Consider the following 27,712-nt stretch of genomic DNA (forward strand, 5'->3'; position numbering starts at 1 on the left):
TGCTAGGCGACAGCGCGACGCCTCAGCGGCGGCGCCGTGCCACTGCGCGTGCGCGATAGGTGCGTTGCCAGACAACGCGTTTTCTCATGAGCCGCGGAGCGGGCGAGGAGTCGGCGAGGCCGCGGTGGCGGGAGCCGAGCCTGAACCGTGAGCCACAACCGGAGCCGGAGCCGGAGCCGGATCCGGCCGAGCCGGGCCCCGAGGAGCGGATCGCCGCTCGCCGCCGCCGCATCGCCGCCCGGCTCGATGCCCAGCGCCGGTGAGAAGCGGGGCGGCCGTCCCGCGGCCTGTCCTTCTGCCTCACGGCAGTACCGCACCCCGAGCGCTGCTGGTCACGAGCCTTTTGCCCTCCCCTCCCGGCCTTTGCTGCCTTTGTCCGGCCCAGGCCTCTTCTCCTGAAGTATGCCGGGTCTGCCCTCCTCCACACCCCGACAGACCAGGCCTGTCCCCCATCCCAGCTGGCAGCCCCCAACCAGCACCAAAGCAGTGCCTTCCCCCTGGAATCCACCATCCTGATGACCTCCTCTTCCCCAAACGGGCCCAAGGATTGGTGCACACAGCCTCAGAGCAGTACCAGTTCACCCCAAACTGATACCCGCTCCCTGACTCCAGCACTTCCAGCAGCAGCACAAGCTCAGGGACCACCTGCATCCCCTGCGTTCTCACAGCATCCCCTGCCCCACACGAGCTGTGGGCCCAGGACCACGGAGGTTGGTCCACCCTTTGCTGCCTCTTTTCTGCACTTTTGGGGGCACGGTGAGCCTGTTGAATTGTGCTGTCTGTGCTGGGATGGAGTCGCAAGCCTTGCAAGATGATCTCTCAACATTAGGAAGATAGTGTGTAAAAGATTTTTCCCTTTTCTGCTCAGGAAAGCCCTTGGAGAAAATGAGGAGCCAAAGGAGGAGGCTCAGGAGGAGGAAGAGGAGAGAAGCAGCCACAAGCAGGTGGAGGAGAGCCGGCAGGTATGACAGCAAGACAGGAAGGTCCTCTTGGATCCCTAACCTGTAGGCACTTGGCTTCATGCAGTGCTCAGTTCACCCAGTAGCCTTTATGAGAGAGGAATAGTGGCAGAAGCTCTGTAGGACCAAGTGGGAGGGGATTCATGGGCCACACACTGAAGACAAGATTTATTTCCCTGTAGTAAAATGCCCATGGATTGGAAGGATTTGCGAACTGGAGCTGTCCATCCAGACTCAAATCTCACTGTCCAAATACAGAGGAAGCAAAACAGAAATGTGCACTGAGCATGGGCCAGTTCCTCTTGGCGCTGTTGACCTTCAGGGCTCTCCAAGTGAAGGAGGTCCCTCAGTGGGTGCACTGAGGTCTTTCCAGTGGTTGTTGAACCTTGCCATAGAATGAGAAGATGGAGTTTATGGATCTACACAGATTTCTCAGTGTGGGGATAAGATCTGGAGCCTTGACAGCATAATGAGAGCAGCTCCAGTATCCCTCCCTCCAGAGCTGAAGTCAGGTATGTGTACCACCTCCTTCACAGAAGCTGGCCAAGCTGCTCTTTGAAGGCACACGAATGGTGACAGATATGCAGGTAGCTGCTGACTTGAGAGAAACACAGAGGAGAGCAGAACAGGCAGAGCTGAAGCTACGGAGGTAAGAGGCTGTGGTGTGGGTTTGCTCTGCTGGGAAGGAGTGACGGATGATTGTGCAGCTCTCTGAGCACTTCCCAAGATGACTGCATTACATGCAAAGCATCATAACTCTGATCATCCACATACACTTAAAAGTTAGGATTGCACTGTAATTAATTTCCAAAGGAACATTTAGGCACACAAGAGCTCCCAGGTCCTGCCTGCCACAGATAAATGTTTACAGAGTGTGGCATGCCAAGGCTGGTACCTCAGGTGGTACTGCTGTACTGCAGGCACTCTGGTTACCTGTCTTCTCCAGACCCATCACAGTTTTGTCTCCAGCCTGGGAGAAATACAGCTGGTTCTCAGCTTCTGCCTAGAAGGCTGTACCACATACTTGTGGTCTCCTTGCTCATACAGCTCACTTCTGACTGGCCAAGCAGCTCTCCTGAGACCGGAGGTGACACTGTTGGAGAACATGTCAACCAGTGCTTAGATGTGACTTGGTAAACGATCTGTTTCCAGAAATTGCCCTCTGTTTTTAGCAGTGAGTGTAGTTATTAGCTGTAGCATGAGTATGTGCAAGACCAGCCACACCAGGCTGTTGTGTATGAGGACTGGGAAAAATGTGAGGCTGTGCTAATTTGAGGAAGTGGATATATATGTCTTCATGGAGAGGGTGGTCAAATGCTAGCTCAGGGGCCCATGGTGATCTAGGGAGCTTCCTCCTTAGAGATACTCAGCACTTGCCTAACTGAGGCCTCGCACAGCCTGCTCTGCTCCTGAGGCTCTTCCAGCCTCAGTTATTCTCCAATTGCTCTGTGGCTGCCTTGGCTGACCTGTGCTGCTTCACCAGAGGGATCTCCAAGGGGCTGGCTGTTTCAGCCTTGTCTGCAGAGATCAGCTTAGAAACACCGGGTCCTTTCTCTTAGTTGCCTTTGGAGGGCACTGTAGGAGCAGTTTGTGGGAGGCTGGCTGGAGCAAGACATCAGTTCCTTGCTCAGAATTTTTTCTGGTGCTGCCCTGCCCTGGTTTTGTCTTCTTCTACTGCCCACAGGGTGGAGAAGCTGGAGAATGAAGCCAGGTCCAGCACTGACAAGTTTGAGGAGATCACCTCGAAGTGGGCCTCGGCCAAAGAGATGACAATCCCTCAGGAGCTGTGGCAGCTGCTGAACCAACAGCAGCAGCTGTGCACGCAGCTTCTAGAGGAGAAGAACAAGCTCATTGGTGAACTGCAGCAGGTAGCGTGGGGACCATGCAGGGCTAACCAGGGAGGACTGAAATTTTCAAGCTCTGGAGGATGCTGTTCTAAAGCAACAGCCATCCCTCTGGCTCTCCAAGGCCCCAGCACATGGCTGGGATGCATGCAGTGTCAGTTGGTCCAGGATAAATGTGCCAGGAGTTGCAATGCAAATGATGCAGTGTCGACACTGAGATCCAGTGCCTTGGTAGTGCTTGGTGTACAGGGACAGATGTACACAGGACACACCAGTAGCAGTGTGTCAAACTGGCAGATCCCAGATTTCACAGTAGTATAATATAAAGTGGTTGAGAAAGGGATTGTTTTCCTAGAGGAAAGTGAGTTCTCCTCACAGCAGGTTCCTTAGTCCTCAGGAGCAGGAGTGGCCTGGCTGCAGGTGTGTCATCTCCCACTCCATCTTCTCACCAGCTGTGACCTTGGTAGTGATCTGTCTCTCCTCCTAAATCCCTCATGGCCTTTTGTCCTTGTCACCTCTTCTCCTTTGGAAAAGGCAGCATCTGGGTCCTACGTTCTCTGTTATCCCCTAGTAAAATATTCTCTCTGATTTCAGCATCTGCTGTCCTCCTCCAGGAGCTGAAAAACAAAGATGAGCAATACGTGCAAACCATTAAGAAGCAATCAGATGACATCCATCTGCTTTTGGAGAGAATGGAGGAGCAGATCAGGATGATGTTGAAAACTTACCGTCACAACGTCCATCAGATTGAGGTAGCCAGTTCATTCAGTGGAGGGAGAGTTCAGGGAGAAAGACTGCTCTTGTTCCCTTCTCCATATCTGTGGCCAGAAGTCCTCAGCTTCTTTCCACTGGCTGGGTTGACTACTGTCCAGAGCAGAGAGCTGATGTCTTGATGAATGAAGCTCAAATCTGTCCAAATAAGAGCAAAGAATCATGCTGGGTGCTGAGGAACTGCTTTATACAATGCTGTGAATGACTTTGGTTCAGCACAAAGTAGTGTGGTAACATTTAAAAGCTATTGCTGCTTCATGCTGGTTATCTGTCTTGCTAAAAGCCAAGAAGGAGCCTTGTTGGTCATAAGTCTTACCTTCTGCAGAGCATGGAAAGTCACAGATCAAGCTTGTATGTGTTGCTGAGCAAGGTCTCAACATCAGACAATGATTTCCAGTGAATTTACAGAGCTGCCACCAAAAGCATCCCTCGTGGGTCTGGGTGGCTGACAGCAGTCCCAGTGGGCTCACAGTGTCAGATCTCTGCCAGCAAGAGGTGACATCGGGCCTGTGTGTGTGTGTGTGTTCATCAGACAGGAGCAGCTGTCAGTCCTCTCCTGATGTGGACTAGAATGAGGCTGGCAAACTGAGGTGCCAACGTGATGCTAAAAGGCTCTGTCTCCTTGGCAGAAAGCTTTTGAGCTCGAACGGCGAGAGCTGCTGGACAGCAACAGGAAGAAATGGGAGGAGGCCATCCAAACCCTCAACACAAAAGAGGTAAAGTCCCCATGAGATTTATAAACTCTGCTAGGACTGGTGCTGCCTTGGAAGACAAGTGTGCATGATGGCAGCTGCTTGCTCAGGTGCATGGTGGACAGAGGGGCAGGTTTTTCAGCCTGCTCTGCCAGGGAATTATCCATGCATGACCTCGCTTAGTGCTGGCTGAGGGAGCTGTGATCATGGGAGGAAGCTGTCACCACTGATGGATGATATTCTTCTTTTGCACTTAGCTGGAATACCTGCATGCCCGTGTGAAAAAGGTGGAAGAGTTTGAGAAACAGCTGAATCAGCTGCGAATGCAGGATGAGGAGGAGTATAACAGCATGAAGATTCAGCTGGAGAGTGATGTGCAGGTACAGAAAGGGCCGGTGTGTGCCATTTGATTGTTCAGTGCTCTGGAGGGCAGGTGGATTGTGTGAAAGCTGCATCTGGTATCAGATCACCTCAGCTCTTCAGCATGCACAGTCCAGCTCCATGCCAACAGCATGATGGAGCTTTTTGTCTCTCCTCTCAATGGGATCCACAGCACAGTATCAATGTGCCCTTGGCTTCTAAGTGGTCTGTAGCAGCTCTAGGATGTATGAAGCAACTGGGAATGTTGAGGATTTTGCTTCTTCAGAGGTGATGTTTGATAGGAGAATCAAATAGTATCAATGTTTTGACATCAGATTATTTCAGATCAAACTAACTGCCTCCCTTGTCAGAGTCCATGGCCTAGGAGGTTTGAGTTTTTGTCTCTGACATTTAGCCCTAGATTCATGATTTCTCTAATGCCCATAAAGTCATAGAATCATAGAATGGCCTGGGTTGAAAAGGACCACAATGATCATCTAGTTTCAGGCCCCCTGCTATGTGCAGGCTAGCCAACCACCAGACCAGGCTGCCCAGAGCCACATCCAGCCTGGTCTTGAATGCATCCAGGAAAGTCCACTTCAGCCTCCTTGGCTCAGCAGAGGACACAACCACAGCTGATACCTTCCCTGCTTGTTGTCACATGTTGTTTCCCACGCTGCATAGTAGAAATAGACTTGCATTTGACTTTAGTGAGGCTCATTGCTTATTGTGGCTTAACCCAGCAGGCAGCTCAGCATCACACATCTGTTCACTCACTCACCCTTGGTGGGGTGGGGGAAAGAATCAGAAAAAGGCAAAACTCATGGTTGGCATAAAAACAGTTTAATAGAACAGAAAAGGAAAGGAAAAAAATAATAATAAAGAGTATACAAAGCAAATGATACACAATGCAGTTGCTCACTACTCCCTTATCCCCTCTACTTTTATTACTGAGCATGATGCTGTCTGGTATGGGATATCCCTCTGATGATTTTAGTCAATTGTCCTGGTTCTGTTCCCTTCCAGCTCCTTGTGAGCTCCTACTCTCCTCACTGGCCATGTGGGCAGCAATGAGAAACAGAAAAGTCCTTGGCTCTGTGTAAGCACTGCTCTGCAACAACAACCAGATGTGTGTTATCAGAATTCTTTTCCTCCTAAATCCATAACACGGCACCATGCCACACACTACAAAGAAAATTCACTCTGTCTCAGCCAAAACTAGGACAGTCCCACATGATGTTTTCCTAGGAGGCCTGGGGAAATACAAGCTAGGAGCAATGTCTGGAAGGTTTTGCAACACAAACCTGTGGTTTTCACAACAGTAGGTAAAGCATTGCTGTCCCTGTCCACTTGAAAGAGCAAGTCCAAGGGGACAGTCCAGATTCTGTGACTTCTTCAACTTCATACTGATAACTGAGGGGCTGATACAGACTGCATAATGTTCACAAATGGGTCTGAGCCATCTGGGGAGAGAGATAGCAACACGCTGGAGATCAAGGTTCAAAAATGGCACTGTGGTGCTGTTGTGATAATGCACCTGCTCTGTTTAACTGTAGTTTCAAAAGAGTCCTACATAAAGCAGGAGAGAGAACTATTCCTCTCGACTTTGTACCTACATGTCCTCATTCAGGTTTGGCAACACACCAGGGAATAACACAGACAGCCTGGAAAAAAGCAAGTAGATGAATGCCGTGTAATGAAAGGTGGAGAGATTGGGGGTGTTTGAAGAGATTTTGTTTGGGAGGAGCTCTATCTGTAAATTCTCACAGTCTTGTATGATAGAGGAGGAGAATGGCTTCTCTGTGTCCACATTAGATGCAAGAGAAAGTCACAATTTTGAGTTTGGATAGAGAAGATTTAAATTAGCATTTAGATTTAGGTTTGAGATTTCAAGCCAAGAGAGCTAGAAGTGCAAGGATTTGCTCAGTGGTTATCAACAGCAGCTGTGCTTCGATGCAGGGTGTTAGGAATAGCAAAAATCAACATCTGCTGGGCCTGTCTTGGTGATGCTGTTCCCTCTGTGGGATGGAGGGGTGAGCAAAATGTCCTCGTGGTTCCCTTCAGTACTGCATTTGTGTAATTCTTTATAGCCCAGACATTACCCTTCCAGTTAAGAGAGAATAAGAAAAGAGAAATTGGAAGTACTGGTTTTCTTGATTATTGATACCACTGTCCTGAGGTGTCCCTGAAACAGGAACTTAGCCAGGAGCTAAAAGTGAAGACCAAGAGCTAAGTGCCCCAGTGAGTGTAAGTCAGGTACATCTTCATTCCTTTCTCCCTTCCCCAGAGATGGCCCTGCAACATGTGCTCATGGACAACCAACATCTCCATCTCATGGGCCAGGCAGGAGGGGTTAACTCAGAGAAATGTGCCTGAGAAGCTCAGTTTGAAGGTGCAGGATCAGTCTGGTCAGGCTTCTCTGTGTCCTTTACTTACAGCACAGCTCCTGTCCATGTTTTCTGAATTGACAGAACCTGGAGAGGCAGCTCCAGCATATGAAAGCTGTCTATTTGGTGAACCAGGAGAAGCTGGAATACAACCTTCAGGTGCTTAAGAAGCAGGATGAGGAGAACACCATCATCAGATCACAACAGAAGAGGAAGCTCAACCGGTAAAAAACCATCTCTGGAAGAAGGGCTCTGCCTGCTGCCATCTCCCAACATCTTGGAATGGTTTTTGTGGAAACCATCACTAGCACAGGACAGTGAGCTCTTACCCAATCCATCCCTGGGCAGGAGTGGGGTTTAGAACAGGGCAGCATCATCTCCAGAACAGTTTGAATAAGCTGGCAGTAACCAAACTGTGACAACTTGGTGGGATTCAGTCAGGTCTGTGTTGAGTAGTCCCTAGCAGATGGTAGCTCCAACTCCCAAAGCCTTCATATATGTGAGATTTGCCCAGAGGTGCCTCTTTGGGAATCCCCAGCTTTGCTATCCCTCTTCAGGCTCCACAGCTTGCTCAGTAATCTGAGAACAAAACTGGTCAAACAAGAGAAGCAGTTCAGAGAGGAAAACCAGAGTCTTGCAGCTGACTGCGAGCGCATCACGGGACAGTGCAAGGAGGTGCAGAGGAGAATGAGGTGGGCTGCGTGTGGAGGCCTGGACATCCATCTGTGATGAGGCTTCAGAGCATTTGAATGAGGTACGGAGGGGAGCTGACTCATTTATGGCCACAAAGCCTGCTTCCATGGGCTTTCTTTCTCTGCACAGGCACTTTGCAGCCAGTGATGCTGAGAAGTTCATGAAGGTCTGGCTTATGAACGAGGAGGAAGCCAAAGGGTTAATGCGGAAAGCCCTCGATGCAGATCGCATCATTCACACCCAGCAACTGGGGCTGCCCTGGGAAGAACCTCATTACTGGTTCCTCAACAACATCGGCCCCTTCAGGCATTACAAGGCAAAGAGGATGGCAACCAAGCTGGCTGCAGAGGTCCTGACAGGTGGGACACACAGCCTCAGTGCCCTCGTCACCCCTGTGGCACTGGGTAACTCTGACCTTCCTCCATGAGAGCCCCCGCTGTCTCTCCTGTCTTTGCCATTGCAAAGGGATCTGACTGACTTTGTGAGTTCAGTCAGGGTCTGGCATGTGTCCAGCTCTGAGCTAGCTCATTCCAAGCCAACCTGGGGATCTTTGCACTGAGTTCTGCCCATTGCTCCCAGGTCCAGATGAGCTGACCCAGAGCCAGCTTGCATCCTGGTCTTTTTGGCATAATTTCCAGGTCACCGGGAATAACTGTGATTTCCCTGGTGATTGCTGCAGTGATGTTACTAGTACTGACCTGGGGAGCACAATCAAAGCGTAAAGACTTTTTTCTCACCCTTTTTCTGTGTTTCAGAGAGCACCAGTGGGGCACAGGAGAAGAAAGAGAAGGAGAAGGAAGAAGTGGGCAGCGGGGAAGGCCAAAAAGAAAACACAGCAAAGGCTGGGGATACAGCCACACCTCTGCAAAATATCTCCAAGAAGACTGCCAAGAGGATCCTGGAGCTCGTGAGCGATGAGTCGGTGCGTGATGATGCAGTACCTGTTTTGATCAAAAAAGGCAGACAGGAGGAATATCCTCATGCTGCCCAGCTGCTGCCAACCTTCCCCGCACAGCCTGCCCTTAGAGGGTGGCACAGCCACAGCACGGCACAGGTTGGCTGCAGGGTGCTGGCTTCTGGGCATGAATGGAGATGCTCACTGTTTCTGTGCTCCCTTTTCTCTTTGTGTCTGCCAAGGGTTTCCTCATTGAGAGAAAGCTGCTGAGGCCTCTGCGTGCACTGGGAAAGCATGAATGCACCCTCTTGAGGCTTGACTCCATCTTTTCGGTGAGTTGTCTGTTGGCCCATCAGGGGTGTGGTGATAGTCATGGGGCTTTGCTCTGAACTGGTCAGGCCACTGCTGGGGAACTGCCTCTGTATTTGACCTCTCTCCTCCTGGAAAATGGGAACCAAGTGGGAAAATCTAGAGCAGGAAGGTCTGGAGAACCTGAGGAGTGTAGGGTGGCCAGAAGAACAAGCTATGATTTATAGAGAGGGTACAAAACCCAAGAATGGGCATCAAGGAGAAGTGCTGTTGCCACCTGTCTGTGTGGCATAGGACTGAGAAGCCTGAGGAAGATCCAGCTGTGGAACTTTGTGGCAAAAGGGGAGAGGAGCATTGTGGGAGGGCATGAAGCATGGTCCTCTGGTCAGTTCTCAAAGCCCCTCATCCACAGATATCTCCACCTGTCACATGCAGACCACTTCTTACCACTCACTCCTGCTCAGGTTCTGCACCCTTTTCTCCTGTAAAATATTTGTTTTTTTAGCTCCCCCTCTTGTGTTGTCTCAGTGATGCTAACCATATTCTTTTGCTCCCCAGGCCCTTGAGATTGACAGTGAGGATGACCTGTACCAGCTGGTGGATTTCTTCTTGAAGTACAAAGCCAAGGAAGGAGCTCTCAGCCAGGTAGGACTGCCAGGGACAGCAGTGGGGAGAGCCCAGCAGAGCAGGGCACATGTGGAAGGGGGAGCAGAATATCTCCTGAACACCAAGGGAAAGCAGAAATGGGGCAGGGGGCATTAAAATAACCCTGTGAACAGTGTCAGGGCTGCTCTATGGCCAACACCTCAGGACATAACCCACAAGGCTAGGTGTGGGGAAATCAAGGTCAGTGCCTAGCCCCAACCCAGCAAGGGCTTGGGACAGGACAGGGCCTTGGCTACGGGGTCCTTAATTAGAGGAGGTGGAGCTGGGTTGATCTCAACAGGGCATTTAAACAAGGTACCTTGTATTAGTGATTATGTACCCAGGGACATAGCAAAGCAGTGCTAATTGACCTCCAAGCTGGAGAGCATCCCTGACCCATTTTATGGTAGCTACAAGCACAGTCCGTTGGTAAAAATCAGGTTGATGGGTTGCAGTCATCTTCTGCCATGGCTGAACAGGGCCTTTTGCATATCCATTCATGTCTGAGCTGCCTAAATTTGCCAGAGGATGAGGCTGCAGGTGCTTGGAAGCTCTTGGGAGGAAAGTGGCTCTTGGGGAGGAGGAGTTGGTGGAAGGGCACCATGCCCAGCTTGCTGACCTTCCTTCCAGAGCCAGGGAAGCCCAGGTGGAGAAGATATCACAGATCTGGGTGAGGACAGAGCAGATGGTGAATCCAGTGCCCAGAGTGATGAGCTCAAATCCTCTCAGAGACCACTGGGCTCCCTTCTGTCTGTGTACATCCATGCTGATGACGTCCTAAAGATCCTGAAAGCATTTGTGCAGGATTTTCGCAAACTGAGGTGGGACTAAGGGCAAAACAGAACTGCTGTCGTTAGGAGAGAACCAGACAGAGCTGAGGCAACAGGACAAGGACCTTTGGGGGTGTCTGGGCAGGGCTGGGGGATATTGTATTGCTCTGTCTGTTCTGAGAGCCACTCCTGCCTGCCTCATGAGGTTGCAGTGGGGTGGGGACAGTCCCACCAGGGAAGGAGGTTGATGGCAGCTTCAAGCCTCATTGCTGGAGCGAGGGTTGGCTGGGTACAACCAGGCAGGAGATGTACAGCAGCCTGGAGAGGGAAACAAAGCCATGAGGAAGGCAGGTTCCATTAATTTCAGGGTTGTGTTCATTCGTGTGACAACGATGACAGCTCTCTGCAGCTAAGAGCTACGGGGTTATTCTTCAGGAAGAGCTGAGCCCCAGGACTTTGTTCTCTGTCTCTCAGGGAGGAGGACAGTTCTGCAAAGGAGGTGCTACAGGTACGGGACAGCTCTAAAGATGGGGAGTACTGGGAAGCCTTAGCACACGTTATCCCAGAGCCAACACTGAAGCTGTGGGATGCTCTGGCAATGGCACTGGAGGAATATTAGTAAGTACCTGGCAGTAATGCTGGGGACAAGGTAGGCTGAAGTCTTGGCTGGGGGGACTGCAGCAGGGCTGGCACGGGCTGACCCTTCACACTGGCTGGAAGTGGGGTCTGCCAGCCTTGCTACCACTGCTTACATTGGCAGGTGCTCAGCAGGGACCTCTGTGATGTCCCCTAGGTAACTGAGATGCACTGGGCCCACAGTGACACTGGGTCTGTGCTGGGGACCAGCAGAGTGACTCACAGCAGTGCTCAGGAGGTTGCCCACGTCCCCATATCCCTGCAGATGGACTTCACAAGGGTGTCTTAGACCCCAGAGACTTCCTGGCAGCTCCCTGCCTGTTCCTGGGGCCAAGTTAATTCTCTGCTCTCTTTACACAGCAACATCCTCACACGGAGGGCCAACCTGCTTGCTGAAGCAGCTGTCCTACAGCAGCAGAATTCTGAGCTAAGCCTGATGCTGGAGCAGTTCATCAGCTCCGGGGTGAGTGCAGTGTCTCCCTGACCTGCAGCCTGGGGACAGAGGTGCTTAGGCCAAGCATGTAGTACCTGCAGTGTGATCCCAGTGGAGGAGGGGGTTAGCACTGAGCCACATCCCCAGGTTGCTCCCAGCTGTCCCCACTGTGTGCCCACAGACCAAAATACTGTCACTGTTGGGCTCAGGGTGCCTCTCACCACAGGTAAATAGCATGCTGCACCCTCCTCCTGTGCATCAGATGGACCTGAACCTGCCTTGTCCTGAAGAACCTCAATGAATGCATGGATCCAGAGCTCAGCTTTTCTCTGCCACAAGTTGAAGCTGTGTCTGAAGCCAGGACTTGCTGTCAGGGCCTAATAAACCTCTCCCAAACTTGAGCCAGGAGTGTGTGTAGAGCCTCCAAGTAGCACTCTAAAGCCTCTGAAGATGCTAGGGAGCAGCAGGGATGTGGCAGTGTCCAAACCCAAGAATTGCCTGCAGCACGTCTGAGCCAGGACCCCTCTCATCTTTCCACTTTGTGAGCTCTCAGCAATGCTTTTGGCCAGAGTCTCACCACCACTGCCTGCCCGCTGGCCAGGGGAAGAAGCTGGAACTGTCCCTGCCACAGCTTCTGGGCAGGGCAGCAGGACCTGGGGGCTCTGCTGGCCCCACGGTGGCATCAGCTCTGCTGTATTCCCCTCTCTATATCACCATACAGGTTGTTGCAGGGACCCAGGTCAGCATAACCACCAGCCCTCAGCATTCTGGTGTTAGAGAAGGGTGGCTTTTTCAATCTGCTTTTGCACTTTATTCCACTCTTTTGCTTCTTTTTGTCTCCCTGGACTCCTCCCAAACAACTCACCCCTCAATTATTTTTCCATTATTATCCCAGCTCTGCTACATCTGGACCCAACTTCTGCATTTCTGGGGCAACACCGGCCCAAAGCACTGCTACAGCAGGATTATCCCAATGAGGGCTGTCACATCCCTCCCTCCCCCACGATTCACACTTGTTATGTCTCATTCCCAGCAGTACTTTCCAGCCCAGCTTTATCTTTAGCCTTGACTCCTTCAAACAGCACCTGCAGTTTCTCTCTGTACGTGCACACCACAGCAAAACAACACTGTTATTACACTGCCCTTGAATTGTTTTCACCCTCCCCCTATTCCCCACCACGGGACCGGCCAGCTAGCACGGCCAGTCGCAATGGATTGAGGTCTCCTTGTCCCCAAGCCACAAAATCTCCACCTTTCCGCGCCTGTACGGAAGCAGAAAGGCGGGATGGGCCTGGCCCCCTGCCCAGAGCCTTCCCCGTAAGCACAGCCCGGCCCCCGCCCGCCCTTCGGACCGCCTTGCTTCCTCCAGCCCCGAATGCCTTCCCGAGCGAGATGCTGCCGGCAGCTGCTCGCGGTGCGCACCGATCGGCGCGGCGCAGGGCTCGCTGTAAGCGCTGCCACCCGTCCGCATCGTCCCCGGCGAGGTACGGGGGCCGGCAACGAAAACAGGATCGCACCGACGTGACATCGGGGCTGGGAGCTGAGAGCCGGGATCGGGCACCGGGAGTGGCAGATGGGGCTAAAGGACAGGACGCAAGGGATAAAGGACACGGGGTGACACTGGGGATAAGAGACAGGATACTGGGGTGACACGGGGGTTGGGGCTTATGGACACCGAGGTGACAGCGGCGTAACAGCAGGGCTGGGGATTCAGGCAGGCACTGGGGTGACACGGGCCGGAGCTTTGGACGCCGGGGTGACACGGAGATGACGCTGGGGCTGAGGGTTCAGCACAAGGGAGGCAGTGGGAGGGAGGAGCCGGGCGCAGGGGTGCACCGGAGCTGGACGTGACCGCTGCCGGTTCCCTCCCCGCTGTGTCTCTCGGGCCAGTGCCGGCCGGGAGGAGCTGTGGGTGAGTCAAGCAGGAAGCCCGTTTGCATCACGAGTGGGGCTGTTTTCCAGTCGCTGCTCTCCGGAGCTCAGCTCCTTTTGCCTTTTTCCCCCACAGCGCCATGGAAAATGAAGCCAACTCCCCGTCCTCCAGCTTGGCGACTTTGGTCTCACCCTCCACGGCTCCCTTCAAGGAGGAGTTGCTGTGCCCCATCTGCTACGAACCCTTCCGGGAGGCGGTGACACTGTGCTGCGGTCACAACTTCTGCAAAGGCTGCATCAGTCGCTCCTGGGAGCACCGGAACCACGCCTGCCCCATCTGCAAGGAAACCTCCAACTTTGATGACCTCCGCGTCAACCACACGCTCAACAACCTGGTGGAGATGATCCTCCGAGAGGAAGGGTGGAGACAGGGTCATCCGCCAGCCCTCTGCCCCCTGCACCACGAGGAAGCCAATCTGTTCTGCCTGGATGACAAGGAGCTGGTGTGCTTCGCCTGCCAGGGCTCCAAACAGCACGAAGGGCACAAGATGAGGCCGGTGCAGGAGACGGCAATGGATTTCAGGGTGAGGGAATGATGCTTGGGGGTTGATTGCACGGAGAGAGGCATCACTCTGTTTATTGGGGTGCAGGCTGCTCGTGCCAGATTATGAGAGTGGGTGCAACCCTACAGCATCATTGCTGATGCTCTCCCTGCCTTAATCATCACCTCAACCCCAAAAGCCTTCCCCAAAAGGGAAGCGTGGCGAAGCTCCCATGAGTTGGGAGGGGTTTGGAGAGCTGCCACCAAGCTGGATCTGGCTGTGCTGGTTATTGCAGCAGCGCCTCGGGGTTGGGAGCACGGAGCTTTGGGCTGAGTTAGCACAGCATGGCTACTCCTGGCCTTGAGGAGACGGGGAGGGGATGTGGGAGAGGTGGCCTCAAGCACAGCCCCGAGCACAGCCCTGAGCACAGCCCTGAGCCCGGACCAGGCACTGTGCCAGGACCTAACTGCTGTGACTCAGCCTATGGGGATGTGCCAGATTTCAAAAGGCGCGGGGCAGAGGGTGCCGAGCAAGATGCAACATGACAGTGTGTTAAAAAAAAAGAGAAAAAAATAGCAGGGAGGATTCGCCATGGAAAAACCTCTGCCTTGCTGCTTAGGGTCTGTGCAGCGCCGAGGTGAGGGTGGGCAGTGCTGGGCTGCAGGAGGGGAAGGGATGGATGTAGCAAGGATCCTGCTTAACCGCATCCTGCCGGGGCTGGGGCTCTTGTCTTTCTGCATTTGAAACCTGGGGATGTAGGCTTGCGATGGTCCTGAGGGCGTCTCCCCCCCGCAGGCCAAGCTGAAGAACATGGAGACCTCCCTGCAGGACAAGGTGAAGGATTTTGGGGCTGTGCATCGCTCCTACGAGTCCATCTCCAAACACAACAAGGTGCGTGGGGTGCCACCCCCAACTGGTGCCATTGGGTGGCAGGCTGGTGGTCCCTTCTAGGGGGGTGACAATGAGCCCAGTCCCCACATATGTGCAGACACATGCACACGCATGCATGCAAATGGGTGCACACACACCTCAAGACAGGAACGCAACTGATTCCAGGGTAGGAAGGTGATGCATGTGGGAGGAAGGTCTCAGATGGAGCTCAGGGCTTCATCTCCATATCCCCTGACATGGGAGGGCAGCCTGGTCCCACTCAGCAAGGACCAGAGCTGGAGGAGCAATTTGGGAAGCAGAAGGGATTGCAGGGGTGCTGGGCACAAGGAGCTACCTTAACATCCTTAACTGGGCAGGTGGAAGCCAAGAGGCTGGAGGAGCAGATCAAGAGGGAATTTGAGAAGCTGCACGAGTTCCTGCGGGATGAGGAGAAGGCGCTGCTGTCGCAGCTGCAAGAGGAAAAGCAGCACAAACACAGCCTCATTGAGAGCAAGATGAAGCAGCTGGCAGAGAACAGCCAGGCAGTGCGCAGCGAAGCCCGACAGCTCCAGGCTGACCTCGAGGAGGACGACTATACCTTCCTCAAGGTAAAGTCCTGATGGGGTCCCCATGGCTCAGCCACGCAGGGCACAGCAGCACCGGGCTTGGGGTGTTGGTAACCCTTAGGAGCAGAGTTTGATGCCTTCTGTCTCCTTCTTTTTCAGACCCACAAGAACCGTAAGCGCAGGTGAGTCCTGGGATCAGCCGTGTCTTCTGTCTGGTGGGAACAGACAGGTCCCCATATCATAGAATCATAGAACCATAGAGTTTGGAAAAGACCTCTCCATTAACTCTTCCCCACCATACCCACTGACTGTATCCCTCAGTGCCACATCTCCACAGTTCTGAAACACCTCCAGGGACGGTGATCCCACCACCTCCCTGTTCCAGTAACCCAATGTACCTGCCAGTGGGGGAATTTGGGGTAGCCCCCTCCCTGGGATGAAAGCAAGGTGGGGGCACTGGAGCTGGAACAGGACCTCCTGCTCTGCTCACACAAAGGGAAGACAGCCTGGTAGGAGATGTGGGGTGCTGCTATGGAAGACCTTGCAGAAAAGCAGGGTGCCAGCAGCCCCATCCTATCCCTGTCCTCATTTTCTGCTCTAGGATTGCCTGCACGGCTGAGGAGCCAGAGGCTGTGCCTTTGGGGATGCTCATCGATTCTGCCAAGTACCTGGGCTCACTGCAGTACAACGTGTGGAAGAAGATGCTGAACATCATCACTGTTGGTGAGGAAATGGGAAGGGAGTGTGGTCCAAGGATGAGATCATCCCCTGCTCTGGGCAGCCTGGGGGAATGGTACTAAGGGCATGGAGCATCCATGCAAAAAACGCCACTGGTGTTCAAGAGTCTTGGGGTACTCTGGAGTGCTTGCACTCAAAAAAAGGCCCCAAAGGATGTATTCCTCCATGCATGGGTGGGTTTGTGCCTTTGGTTGCCACCAGAAAGGAGATGATGGGTAAGGTGGCTGTTTGCAGGGCTCATCCATAATGCTCATTCCTTAGACAAGCTGAGCTCAGCCCTCCTAATGCAGAGATTCGTAGAATCATGAAAGTTGGAAGGAACTCTAAGGTCCTCTGGTCCAACCATCAACCCATCCCCACTATACCCACTCATGATATCAGGAAGGTTGGGAAACAACTCCAAGATCATCAGGTCCTATCACTGACCCATCCCCACCATGTCTAAACCTAGAATCACCACATCATTTAGGTTGGAAAAGCCCTCTGAGATCCTCAAGTCCAACCCCAGCCCACCCCACCATGCCCGCTGCCCACATTCCTCAGTGCCACATCCCCACAGTTCTGGAACACCTCCAGGGACGGTGACCCCACCACCTCCCTGGGCAGCTGTGCCACTGCATCACTGCTCTTTCAGAGAATTTTTTCCTAATATCCAACCTGAACCTCCCCTGGCACAACTTGAGGCCCTTACCTCTTACCTTTAACGCATGTCCCTAATGCATGTCCGCTCTCCAGTCCCCTTCAGCTTCAACCCCAACTCGGCAGCAGGATGGCTCTCGGTGTCCGAAGACCTGACCAGCGTCACCAACGGGAGCTACAGGCTGCTGGTGGAGAACCCCGAGCGCTTCACGTCGGCCCCCTGCATCCTGGGTTCCCGTGGATTCTCCACCGGCTTCCATACTTGGGAAGTAGACCTGGGTGGCATCACGAACTGGAGGGTCGGGGTGGCCCAGCTGCGTGGGGGCATCCATTGGACCTTCCACCATGACGCGCGTTCTGGGTTCTGGTATATCTATCGCCTTCCTGGGATGAACAGCAAGATGTGCCAGGCGTCCAACATGGCTCGCTCGGTGGTGGCACTGGGGGACCTGGTGCGTATCCGCGTCGAGCTGGACTGCGACGAAGGCGAGCTCTCCTTCTACAACGCCGACTGCAAGACGCACATCTTCACCTTCCATGAGAAGTTTGGAGGCACCGTCTTCCCCTATTTCTATGTAGGGGGCACACCAGTGGGTGCAACACCTGAGGCGCTGCGCATCTGTCCCCTCCGCATCCGCATCCATGAGGATGTCCCTGTGTAGGGCTGCTGTCCCTCTGTCCCATGTCACCTCCATCCTGGGGTTCCTCAGGTGCTCTTTTAGAGTCAACTTCTCTCAGAAAAAAAAAAAAAAAAAAGAAGAAGATGACAGAAAAAGAGAATTTATGTGTGTTACCTCTTTTTTTTTTTTTAATTATCTTTAATAAACAGCTATTCTAGTATTCTGGTGTCACAGTTTCTCATCGTCTGTGCCCACATACCTCCGCCTCCATCCTGTTTCTCACTTTGGTTACAGACCAAAGTGAGCTCATCCCTTCTCGTCCCCTTTTTAAGGGGTTTCCCATAAATCCCCACCTCTGGGATGGCAATGTGCAGTGTGCACTCAGAGGTGGAATGGAGAGGACAAAAAGCTCCTCCAGCACAATGCCACCAACTAGAGGGGGACAGCAGCCTCCCATTGTCCCAGAGTCCCCACCAAGCATCCTGGACCAACAGCCCCAAAGCAATACCCAGAGTGGGTTTTAATTTGCATTATAACCCCTTTTCCCCTGTAAGTCCCTGCACGGTGCCAAGGACACCCGGGTGTCCCCAAACCCCGGGATGCGGTGCTCCAGGCACCGCCTGGCAGGATGATGACATTAACAGGCTGTTTCCATGGTTTCTCACCATTCACAGAGGACGCTCCTTAGGAACCAGCACTGGTGGCAGAAAAACAAAAGGAGATGTTGAGGGGGGGACAACCCGGGGGTCCTCCGCCTCGCTGACGTTGGCTGACGTGGTCCATCTCCAGCCCTGATACAGGGAACAGAGGCAGATCAGCGTCAGCATCCTGCTGTGTTGTTCTGCCCATCACATCCCAGCTGGAAATCTGGGCTTCCCATGGCCTTTTTGGGCACAGTAAAGCATCCTTTGGAAGTACAAAGCAGCGAAGCTGCTGAGCAGGATGCGATGTTTCTCTTTGTCGGGCCCAAAGGGAGCATTTTCCTGCAGTGTCTGGCATAAAAATGGCAATAAAGAGTGAAATGAAGCATCACTTCGGATGACAAAAGTGAAGCATTTTGACTTTTTCTGGACAATTTGTTGGGGGAAAAAAAAAACAACATTGTTTTCAGGAAACAATATGAATGAATGGCTTGGCTTCTTAAGATGGCAATTTTTTTTTATGTAATAAAGGATGCTGCTTCTTCCCCAGCACTGAATCTCATTCCCAGAGAGGCAGAGAAATGGCTTTAAGGCAGCAATGCCTCCCAGGGGCTGAGCATTTGCTCTCACATGCAAAACTGGAAGATCCATTGGGTAACATGGGTGGGTGCTGTGTGGGAACCCCCTTTGTGGCTCTTCCACCCTGAGCTCCTGCCTGGTGAACAGCTTAGCTCAAACCTTCCTTCTCGTGGCACTATGGGCTCTCGTTTTCTTGTTGATCCTCATGATTTCCACCTTATTTTTGGCTGTGGGTGCCCCCCAGCCGATGCTGCCCGACACATCCGGGGATGGAGCGACATTTCAGGCGATATTTCGGAGAAGCAGGCAACTCTCCCATTGGCTCACAGCCGGGAGGTGATGTCATTTCTGACCAATCGAGGGGAGGGCGGTGCTTTTTTCTCTGCTCCCCCCCTCCCCTTTTGCATCCCCCTCAGTCCTGGGGCTGGGCACGGAGGATGCGATGATGGAGACCTCCTCTTTTTTGGAGAGTGAGCCCTATAGGTATCCCTAGCACTGGGGGACCCCTCCTTGGGAGGAGCTGCAATGGGCACGAGGCAGAGGGAGGGGGTTGGGAGGAATGGGACTGAAGAGCCAAAACTGAGCATGGTGCAAAGGTTGTGCTTGGGAGGGTTCAAATCAATGGGTCCAAAGATGCAATGCTGATAGCTGAAGTGCTGGGAGGGCAATCCAATGGGGTAATGCTGAGCCTCCCCAGGCGTTTTTGGAAAGGGCTTGGGGTAAAACAGCAGAAATACCTTCACTCCATCCTCACGGTCATAGAATCGTAGTGTCATGAAGATAGGAAAAGACTTCCAAGTCCAGCTGTTGACCCATCCCCACCATGCCCTCTAACCACATCCCTAAGTAGAACGTAGAATCATTGGGGTTGAAATGACAAATAAGATCAAATCCAACCATCAACCATCCCTGAGGCCACAGGGAGCTGCTGCCGGAGCACAATAACAGCCATCCCCAGTGGGCTTTCGGGGAGCAAGATGATGGCCCTGAGCTGGGTGGTCACCAAGCCCCCACCGCTGTGCTGCTCCTTTGGGGTTGCGGGGCTAGGATTTGCCCCCAGGGATGGGTTTGTGCCATGAACCCACACCTGCAGGGAGCTCAAAGGATCCTTTGAGCAGAGCCCCCCCAGCGGGTGCCATGTGCTCACCCAGTGCCAGTCACGGCAGGGACGGTCTTACTGCCACAATGGCTGTTTGTCTGCTGCTGAATGCTGTGTTTGGTTGTTTGTCCTCCCATTGCTCCTTTATGTGCTCCCCTCCCTCGGTGATTCTTCTCCCCCTCCACAGTTTGGACCCCACTAAAACCCCACTTCTATCTCCACCAGCCCCACCCTATGAGCACCCCACACCTCTCCCCTCTGCCTGTTCTCCTCTTGTCCAGCTCTGTCTTGGTGGGGGAGTTTGGCCATCTCATCTCATCCACACTGGGGGCATGCTATGCCCAAAAGGATCCTTCACCCACTGGATAAACGGATGGACAAATCATGGACAAACGTCCCAAGCTCTGCCATGCTGCGGTGTCACTTGTGCAATGTCACCCCATTTCTAGTTGGGTCACTCTCCTCATCCCATACTTGGGCCAGGATGCCACCCTATATTCGTTTTCCAGGGGGAAAACACCTCCCCACAGCTGAAAACCCATTTGCGTAATGGAGGAGAGCAGTGCCTAAATATACCCACACAGTCCCCTAGAGGTGTCAGGATGTGAACTCCATCAGACACAGCTGTCACTGAGAAATAGGCCAGGGTGAAGGGAACAAGGGGAAGGAGATTCAGCTTAGGGGAAGGAGATTCAGCTTAGGGGAAGTGCATGGACCTGAGTGATGTCCCAGCTCTGGATCCACTTGTCCCAAGGGACATCACACCAAAATATCTTCAGGATCTGGGACTTGGCAGCTCAAAGCCCCCATTGCCTGATTTGGCAGAAGTAGTCCTCAAGCCCACATCTTGGGACATGTCCTGGCCCTGGGAGAATGGAGCTGTAGGGTGATACGGCCATGGCCACTTGAAATCCACAAAGGTTGGTCCATGCACATGGCACAATTCCTCCCCGTTTGGGGTCGCTGGGAGGAACACAGGGCTCTCCAATTCCCCCAAGCAGAGAGGTCCCCTTGTCACTCTGTCCGTCTCCATTTTGTCCCACTGGAACAGGGAATGACATCCAGACTCCCCCAGCCCACACTGGGACCCCCATTGGGTGACAGCAACACCCCCAGCACTGCTCACACAGAAAAAAAATCCCACTGGGGGGCATTTTTGCCACCCAGCCTCCCTACCTTACTTCCATTATTTTTTTTTCACCGTTTTTTTCATTTTTTTTAATTTTCAATTCTTTTTCTATTTTTTTTTTCAGTCCCCCCTTCTTTTTTTTTTTTTCTTTTTTTTTTTTTCCCATCCCCAATCCCTGAAAATAGCTGCCGGGCTGTGACATCACCGTGCTGCTCCCGGGTTCGCACAGATCGGGTCCAATCAGAGAGGCAGAACGCTGCTCCAATCCCCGGCCGGGGAGGTGATGTCATAGGGCGATGGGCCCCCCCCGGGGGGGGGGAGGCTCAGTGCAGACCCCCGCGCCCACGTTAAAGAGCCTGGAGAGCACAGGGAGGCAGCGCAGGCACCGACAGTGCGGTGAGTGCAGCAGGCGGACGGATGGATGGATGCTTGGGGGGGGGGGTTCTGATGGGGGGGGGGTTGTTTTATTGGGGAGGGGGTCAGATGGATGTATGGAGTTGGATATGTGTCTAGGGGATCCGATGGGTGTATTGCTTTAGACAGGTGTATGGGGAGGGGGGGGGTCTTATGGATGGGGTGTGTTTTGTGGATGAGGAGGTGAAATGGGTGTGTGGAACAGGATGGAGGTATGGGTTTGGGTGTGTGTATGGGATTGGATAGGTGGATGTGGGGTTGGATGGATACATTGCTTTGGATGGACATATGGGGTAGGATATATGTACTGGTGTTGGATGGATGGATGGATGGATGGATGGATGGATGGATGGATGGATGGGTGGATGGATGGATGGATGGACAGACAGACGGACGGACGGACAGACAGAGTCAGATGGGAGGACGGGGTTGGATGGATGGATGCGGTCAGATACATGTATTGGAACTGGATGGATGGATGGAGTTGGATGGACGTATGGAGTTGAATGGATAGAGTGGGATAGATGGATGGGGCTGGATATGTATATGGAGTCAGATGGATGGATATGGTTGAATATATGCATTGGGTTTGGGTGGATGCATGGAGTTGGATGAATGGATGGAGTTGGATGGATGAGGTCAGATGGATGTATGGGATTGGATGGATGGATGGAGTTAGATGGATGGATGGATGGTGGTTGGATGTCAGATGTACTGCTTTGGATGAATGTTGCTCTGGATGGATGTATAGCTTTGGATGGATGGGGGGTTAGTTTCTGGAAAGAAATGCCTTGAAAAGTTTGGGGAGGGGTCGTGGAAGAGGGGGATTTGATCATTTCCACACTTGTGCCCTCACCTCAGCAGGCTCAGCATCCCCAGTGAGGCAAACCCCCTCCAGCCACACAGCAAGAGGCAGCCCCCCCAGTCCTTATAGCCTGGAATCCCCCTGCTCCACACCCTTTTTTTTCCTTTTAATCCCAAGGCTTTTCCCGTGCTCCCCGCTCCCCCGCCGCAGTCATGCCTAGATGGGGCTCTGCAGCATCCACCCAGCCTCACCCCCACTCCACAGCCCCCAGCTGTGCCCAGATGTGCCCAGAGGCATCCAGAGGGCAATAGTAACTGAATTATTGATGATGGCAGGAAGCTGGCAGAGGTGACCTGCAGCAGGGCTCCAGCCACACCCAGCTCCTCTGGGAATGGGGGAACCCTCCGAATGCCCCAATGGCTGCTTGATCCAGCTGGCATCATGCGCGGGGATGGACCTCAGCCTCCTCCTGGGATCTGATAGGCGATGGCTGAATTTTATCTGGGAGATAAAATTCAGGTCTAGAAAATGGATTTCTGGAGCCCAAATGCAACCGTGTTCCCAATAAAAGCCCAGGCAAAATGAAGATTTGGGGGAAAAATGGGAGGCTTGTAGGCAGGAGCATGGCAAATTCTTTCCTCCAGGCTGTCATATCTCCAGGCACAGCCTCGTGTGAGCACATCAGAGCATCCCCGCCCCACCTTGGCACCATGCTGGGCAGCAGCTGCTGAAAGCCAAACTCTATGGGAAGGCAATTGGGAAAGCCCTAAGAGGGGTCACACCTGTGGGTAACCCCACATCGGAGCAGCCCTGGCTCCAAGGGTCACCAGAAAGAGGGGAGCATCTGCACTCAGTGTGCTCCTGCAGGCTGTCACCACACCATTCCAGTTTCCTCCCCCCCCAGCAGCACTGCCACGCAGCAGCCAGGTTGATTACAAAATTCAAAGGAAAGAGAATATTATGTAGGATCCCAGTGGGATGGGAGGGGCCGAGACTTTCTGGGATAGTATAGGATGAGAAGGATCAGGGCATCTGCAGGGAGGTTGCTGGAAATCTATAGATATGAGCTCCCATTTTGTAGAAGGATGCATAAGGATATGGGATATGGCACAGCCCCAGCTCGTGCACCAGCAGAGGCTGTGCATAAGGGTTGCACTTGTTTGTGGTGGGCTGTGGGTGGGTGGGTGCATGCTGGTCACGGCACAATCACGCACGGGCACACGTGTGGTTGTGCAAATATTGGGCAGTGTGGAGCAGGGAGGGACTATGCATGCTCAAAGCTGCTGCCATCAGTGTGTGTCCATCACATCACAGCCCCTGTGGTTACTATGCTGGTGTTCACACGTCACATCACACCATTCCAACAGCATGAGACCATCACAGCAAACCAGTTTGTGTCCATCATTTGAGTGTCCCTCAGATCATACCACTCCACCACTGGGTGTGCCTCATATCTGACCAGTGTGTTCCTACCCCATCTCACCAGGATGTGCCCATCCCATCTCACCAATGCGTGTTCAATCCATGTTACCAGTATGTTCCAGTCCCATCTCATAAGGAGCTGCCCATCCCATCTCACCAGTGTGTGCTCATCCCATCCCATCATGATATGTCCATCCAATCTCACCAAGATGTGCACATCCCGCCTTATCAGGATGTGTTAATCCCATCTCTCCAGCATATACCAATCCTATTTTACCATGATTTACCCACCCCATCTCATCAGTGTGTGCCCACCTCAGAACCCAGAGTGTACATGTGCCACAGTATCAGTGTGCAGCTGTCCCAGGATGAGAGGACAGGGAAAGGCGATGTTCCCCAACCCTGGATCTCTTGCACTGATCCTGCCTCTTTCCATCTTCAGGCCCCAGAATTGTTGTTGCTGCAGACTCTGAAGGATTGCCAAGCCATGACTCTAGCCGGTATGTCATGGGGCCATGTGGGGGAACAAGGGACAACATGGCTCTGTGTACCCAATCCAGACATCCGCTCCATTTTGGAGCATCCCCTGAGCCCCTCATCTGAGCAGGGCCTCATCCAGACCACCCAGAAATGGTCCTGCCTTGGATTAATCCCTACCCTGGGGTGATGATGGCATCCCAGAAGTGCCAAGCAAGGGGTCACGTGTGGTTAAAGCACCAGGACAGATGCTTCCTGTGTTGAGAAAAGAATCCCATCACTGAGTGCCTCTGTTTCCCCATTGCACGATGCATTTACATGCCTTGTTTATCCCTCCTGCATCAGCCTGTTGGCAACATCTGGGCAAACTCCAATGCCAGCCACCATCCCCATCCCAGGCAAGTGGCAAGACCCCCACATCCTGACCCTACTCCCACCATCTCTCCCCAGCTTACAAAGAGAAGATGAAGGAGCTGCCTCTCGTCTCCCTCTTCTGTTCCTGCTTCCTCTCAGACCCCCTGAACAAACCAGCTTATACGTATGAAGGTAGGACCCAATTTGTAGGCTGGTCTCCCTGCCCCGGCTCACAGGATAGAGGGTGGAAATAAGGGGTGCATTTGGGGTATGGGTCTTGCTGAAAACCATGGAGAGATGGGAAGGTGGTGGCATGTAGAGTGTTTATCCAAAGATAAAGAATCATTTGGGGCCAAAGGGATACTGTCCCATCTCTCTTGCATAGACACAGACATCTTTCACTGGAGCACATTGCTCAAATCCCCATCTAATCCAATTTTGAACTCTTCAAGTGATGGGAAACCCACAACTTTTCTGGTACATACGGACCAGTACCTCACCAGTCTCCCTATTTCCAGTCTAAATCTACCCTATTTCTATTTGAAGCCATTGCTCCTTGTCCTGTCACTACAGGCAAAAAGCCTACATCTTTCTCATAAGCCCCCTTTGGGTACTGGAAAGCTGCTAGCAGGTCTCCCTGGAGCCTTCTTTTCTCAAGACTGAGCAACCCCAGTTCTCTCAACCCCTCTTCATAGAAGAGGTGCTCCAGGTTTCTGGTCACTTTTGTGGCTCTCCTCTGGCCTGGCTCCAACACTGGCAGTCCATTTCATCCACCAACCTCCCCAAGTTTTTCCCTGTAGGGCTGCTCTCAGTCCATTCATCACCCATGGCATGGGAGGCAGAGGGTGGGATGTGCCAGTGCTGGAGGTCACGCCAAGTCCCTCTTCCAGCAGACACGGTGGACCTCACTTGGTGTGTCATCTCCGACATGGAAGTCATCGAACTCAACAAGCGCACCTCGGGGCAATCTTTTGAGGTCATCCTGAAGCCCCCATCATTTGATGGCATTCCTGAGTTCAATGCCTCACTGCCACGGCGGCGCGACCCATCTCTGGAGGAGATCCAGAAGAAGCTAGAGGCAGCAGAGGAGAGGAGGAAGGTAGGCACAAGAGGTCTTCCTCAGCAGCATAGGGATGTGCCATGGGGACACACAGCCTTGCACTTGGGGTTCTCACTCCCATGGCACAGCCCACTTTGGGGCCATCACTTAGTTCAGAGGGGACATTTTCAGCTGGGATGGGAAGGAACCTATGGTCCCTGTGGTCCACATAGCCATGGTTTTGTCTGCACAGTACCAAGAGGCCGAGCTGTTGAAGCATCTGGCAGAGAAGCGGGAGCACGAGCGGGAGGTCATCCAGAAGGCCATTGAGGAGAACAACAACTTCATCAAAATGGCCAAGGAGAAGCTGGCGCAGAAGATGGAGTCCAACAAAGAGAACCGCGAGGCCCATTTAGCAGCCATGCTGGAGCGCTTGCAGGAGAAGGTGAGGGCCTGGTGAGGATGGAGGGGGGATGCACAGGGACAGGAGGGTGCCACAGGACCAGGTCAGGTTGGATGGGGCCCTGGGCTGCCTGATCTACTGGATGGCAGCCCTGCCCATGAAAAGGGGTTGGAACTAGATGATCTTTAAGGTCCGCTCCAATCTAAGCCATTCTTTGGTTCTATGACCCCACGCAGGGGTGGGATACATGGCTCTTGGATTGACACTAACCCCTGGGGGCACCAACAATGGGGGGCCTCTTCTTCTACCCCAATGCCACGTCCCACCCAGGGTGGGGGGTCACGCATGGGGACACAGCGAGCCCGATGTACTGGTGGGAGCTGGAGGGGCCATGCTGCCATGTCAGAGGTGCTCCCACCCTGCCGGTGTGAGCAGACACCTCCTCTCTCTCCCCGAAGCAGGTCTGCTCCCAACCTCCGCACGGAAGGTCCCACCCTCACCACCTCCAGCTCCCTCCAAACCATTCCTTCTGCACGGAGCTCACCCAGTGCCCTTCTCCAAGCTCCTCAGCCAGCCTTGGGTCAGAGGCAGAGAGTACGAGATAATGGCGGACAATCCGAGCTCGCCCCATCTCCTCGGGGTTCCCGCTCCATCTTGTCTGGTGGACATCTACCTCCTAGATAGAGGGCAAGGACAATCGTTCTGTCTGTCCCTGAGTGCCTCCACCGTCCTTAAAACACCCTGGGGGAGGAGAGGACGCTGTTGACCCACCGGTGTCCCCGCGGGGACGAACCTCGTGCCTTCGAAACCCCTGCGAAGCCGCCGGCCCGAAGTCGGGCGATCTAACACGTCCCTCCTTCCCTCCCACCTCCCCACAGGACAAACATGCGGAAGAAGTGAGGAAAAACAAGGAGCTCAAGGAAGAGGCCTCCAGGTAAAGAGGCGATGCTTGGACTGACAGCTCCGGGAGGTGTGGAGGCTGCCGCAGCACCGGGCCGGCCGGCGGGAAGGGACGTCCCTCTGCTTTTGTTGTTTGTGAATGTACAGAGTTGACCAGTGAAGCCATCCTAGTCGTTTTGGGGAGGGTGGGGAGGGAGGCGAGCGGACGGGTGGGCCTCGAGGCGGCCGTCTCCATGGGGTCCATCAGCGCCGCCCGCTCAGGAGGTCGGAAGGATCCAGCCTGGGGCCAGAGAGGTGGGGATGCAGTGGGTGGGGAGGGAAAGGGGGAATGTGCATTGTGTGTCTTTCGTTTGGTGCTGGGCAGGCAAGAGCCCCTCCAGCCGTGATTCTCCTCTGTCCCACCCCAGTGGGGCAATGGCATCTCTCAGTGACCCTCCTCTCTCCATTCCGCCTCATCTTCTAGGCCTGGATTTGGAGCTTACAGCCCCACAGACCTCACAGCACTGTTTTGGGGATGGGGGCGAGGAGAGCCCTCATTGGAGGGAGTTCAAAGGTTTTACCTGGCTGCAGGATGATCCTTTCTAAGGGTGAATTTGGAAAGCCCCATGACTTCCCAAAGAGCTGCTGGATTTTGTAAGAGATCTCCTAAGGCTCATCTTCTTGGGCACTCTTGGATGAAATCCCCTTTTCTGCTTTAGGGCAGCAGGAAAGCTGTCAGCTTTCAGAGTCAGCAGCTTAAATGAGTGTTTGAATAGGGAGGGTTGGAGCAGGAGAGGGAAACTGGGCAAGGTTGTGGAAACTGTGATGGAACAAAACAAAAAAAAACAAAAAAAAACAAGAGGCAAAGAGGACCAGCACTGGCATAGGCTGCCCAGAGAAGCTATGGGTGCCTCATCCCTGGAGGCACTCAAGGCCAGGTTGGAAGGAGCCCAGGGCACCTGATTTGGTGGGTGGCAGCACCACCCATGGCAGAAGGTTGGAACTAGATGATCTTGAAGGTCCTCTCCAATCTAAGCCATGCTATGATTCTATGACCCCATGGTGGAAAGCCGGGATGGGGTACACCCATGCAGCCTGACCCTGGCACCTCTAACTCTGCTCCGAACCAAGGTCTCAGTCTCCTCTATGGCCAGATAAGGTTCTCCTAGCACTGATTCAGATCTGGGGGGAGCCATGTCTTTTCTCTTGCCGTGAGATTCTTGCCCGGAC

General features: G+C 53.4%; 3 protein-coding genes across 8 annotated transcripts; all 3 read left to right on the forward strand.

The window, feature by feature from the left end:
- The first annotated feature begins 14 nt into the window (after window positions 1-14).
- DRC1 (dynein regulatory complex subunit 1) lies at window positions 15-11,795 on the forward strand. 2 transcript variants are annotated; one of them, XM_085218226.1, is made up of 17 exons: window positions 16-259; window positions 869-962; window positions 1,496-1,608; window positions 2,644-2,827; window positions 3,418-3,555; window positions 4,204-4,290; window positions 4,524-4,646; window positions 7,098-7,237; window positions 7,571-7,705; window positions 7,836-8,065; window positions 8,462-8,628; window positions 8,844-8,933; window positions 9,469-9,555; window positions 10,186-10,376; window positions 10,800-10,943; window positions 11,322-11,424; window positions 11,621-11,795. In XM_085218226.1, the coding sequence occupies exons 1-17, from the start codon at window positions 87-89 to the stop codon at window positions 11,693-11,695; spliced, it is 2,274 nt and encodes a 757-aa protein (XP_085074352.1). In that variant the 5' UTR covers window positions 16-86; the 3' UTR covers window positions 11,696-11,795. The 2 variants fall into 2 exon arrangements, with proteins under 2 accessions (XP_085074353.1, XP_085074352.1); XM_085218227.1 differs by lacking the exon at window positions 7,571-7,705 and having other exon boundaries at window positions 15-259.
- Window positions 11,796-12,711: 916 nt separating this feature from the next.
- On the forward strand, window positions 12,712-17,461 carry TRIM35 (tripartite motif containing 35). Of its 2 annotated transcripts, none has more exons than XM_010708060.4 (7): window positions 12,712-12,878; window positions 13,403-13,850; window positions 14,568-14,699; window positions 15,056-15,286; window positions 15,404-15,426; window positions 15,846-15,967; window positions 16,718-17,461. In XM_010708060.4, exons 1-7 carry the CDS (start codon window positions 12,787-12,789, stop codon window positions 17,281-17,283), a joined length of 1,614 nt encoding a protein of 537 aa, XP_010706362.1. In that variant the 5' UTR covers window positions 12,712-12,786; the 3' UTR covers window positions 17,284-17,461. The 2 variants fall into 2 exon arrangements, with proteins under 2 accessions (XP_010706362.1, XP_010706363.1); XM_010708061.4 differs by having other exon boundaries at window positions 12,715-12,878; window positions 14,604-14,699.
- Window positions 17,462-20,315: 2,854 nt separating this feature from the next.
- On the forward strand, window positions 20,316-26,699 carry STMN4 (stathmin 4). 4 transcript variants are annotated; one of them, XM_085218230.1, is made up of 6 exons: window positions 20,316-21,085; window positions 23,773-23,830; window positions 24,258-24,353; window positions 25,055-25,260; window positions 25,454-25,645; window positions 26,065-26,474. In XM_085218230.1, the coding sequence occupies exons 2-6, from the start codon at window positions 23,818-23,820 to the stop codon at window positions 26,206-26,208; spliced, it is 651 nt and encodes a 216-aa protein (XP_085074356.1). In that variant the 5' UTR covers window positions 20,316-21,085; window positions 23,773-23,817; the 3' UTR covers window positions 26,209-26,474. The 4 variants fall into 4 exon arrangements, with proteins under 4 accessions (XP_085074356.1, XP_085074355.1, XP_085074358.1 ...); XM_085218229.1 differs by having other exon boundaries at window positions 20,699-21,085; window positions 25,052-25,260; XM_085218232.1 differs by lacking the exon at window positions 26,065-26,474 and adding an exon at window positions 26,482-26,699 and having other exon boundaries at window positions 20,719-21,085.
- Window positions 26,700-27,712: the final 1,013 nt, after the last annotated feature.

This window comes from Meleagris gallopavo, chromosome 2 (assembly GCF_905368555.1).
Source record: "Meleagris gallopavo chromosome 2, MGAL_WU_HG_1.1, whole genome shotgun sequence".
Classification (NCBI taxonomy): Eukaryota; Metazoa; Chordata; class Aves; order Galliformes; family Phasianidae; genus Meleagris; species Meleagris gallopavo.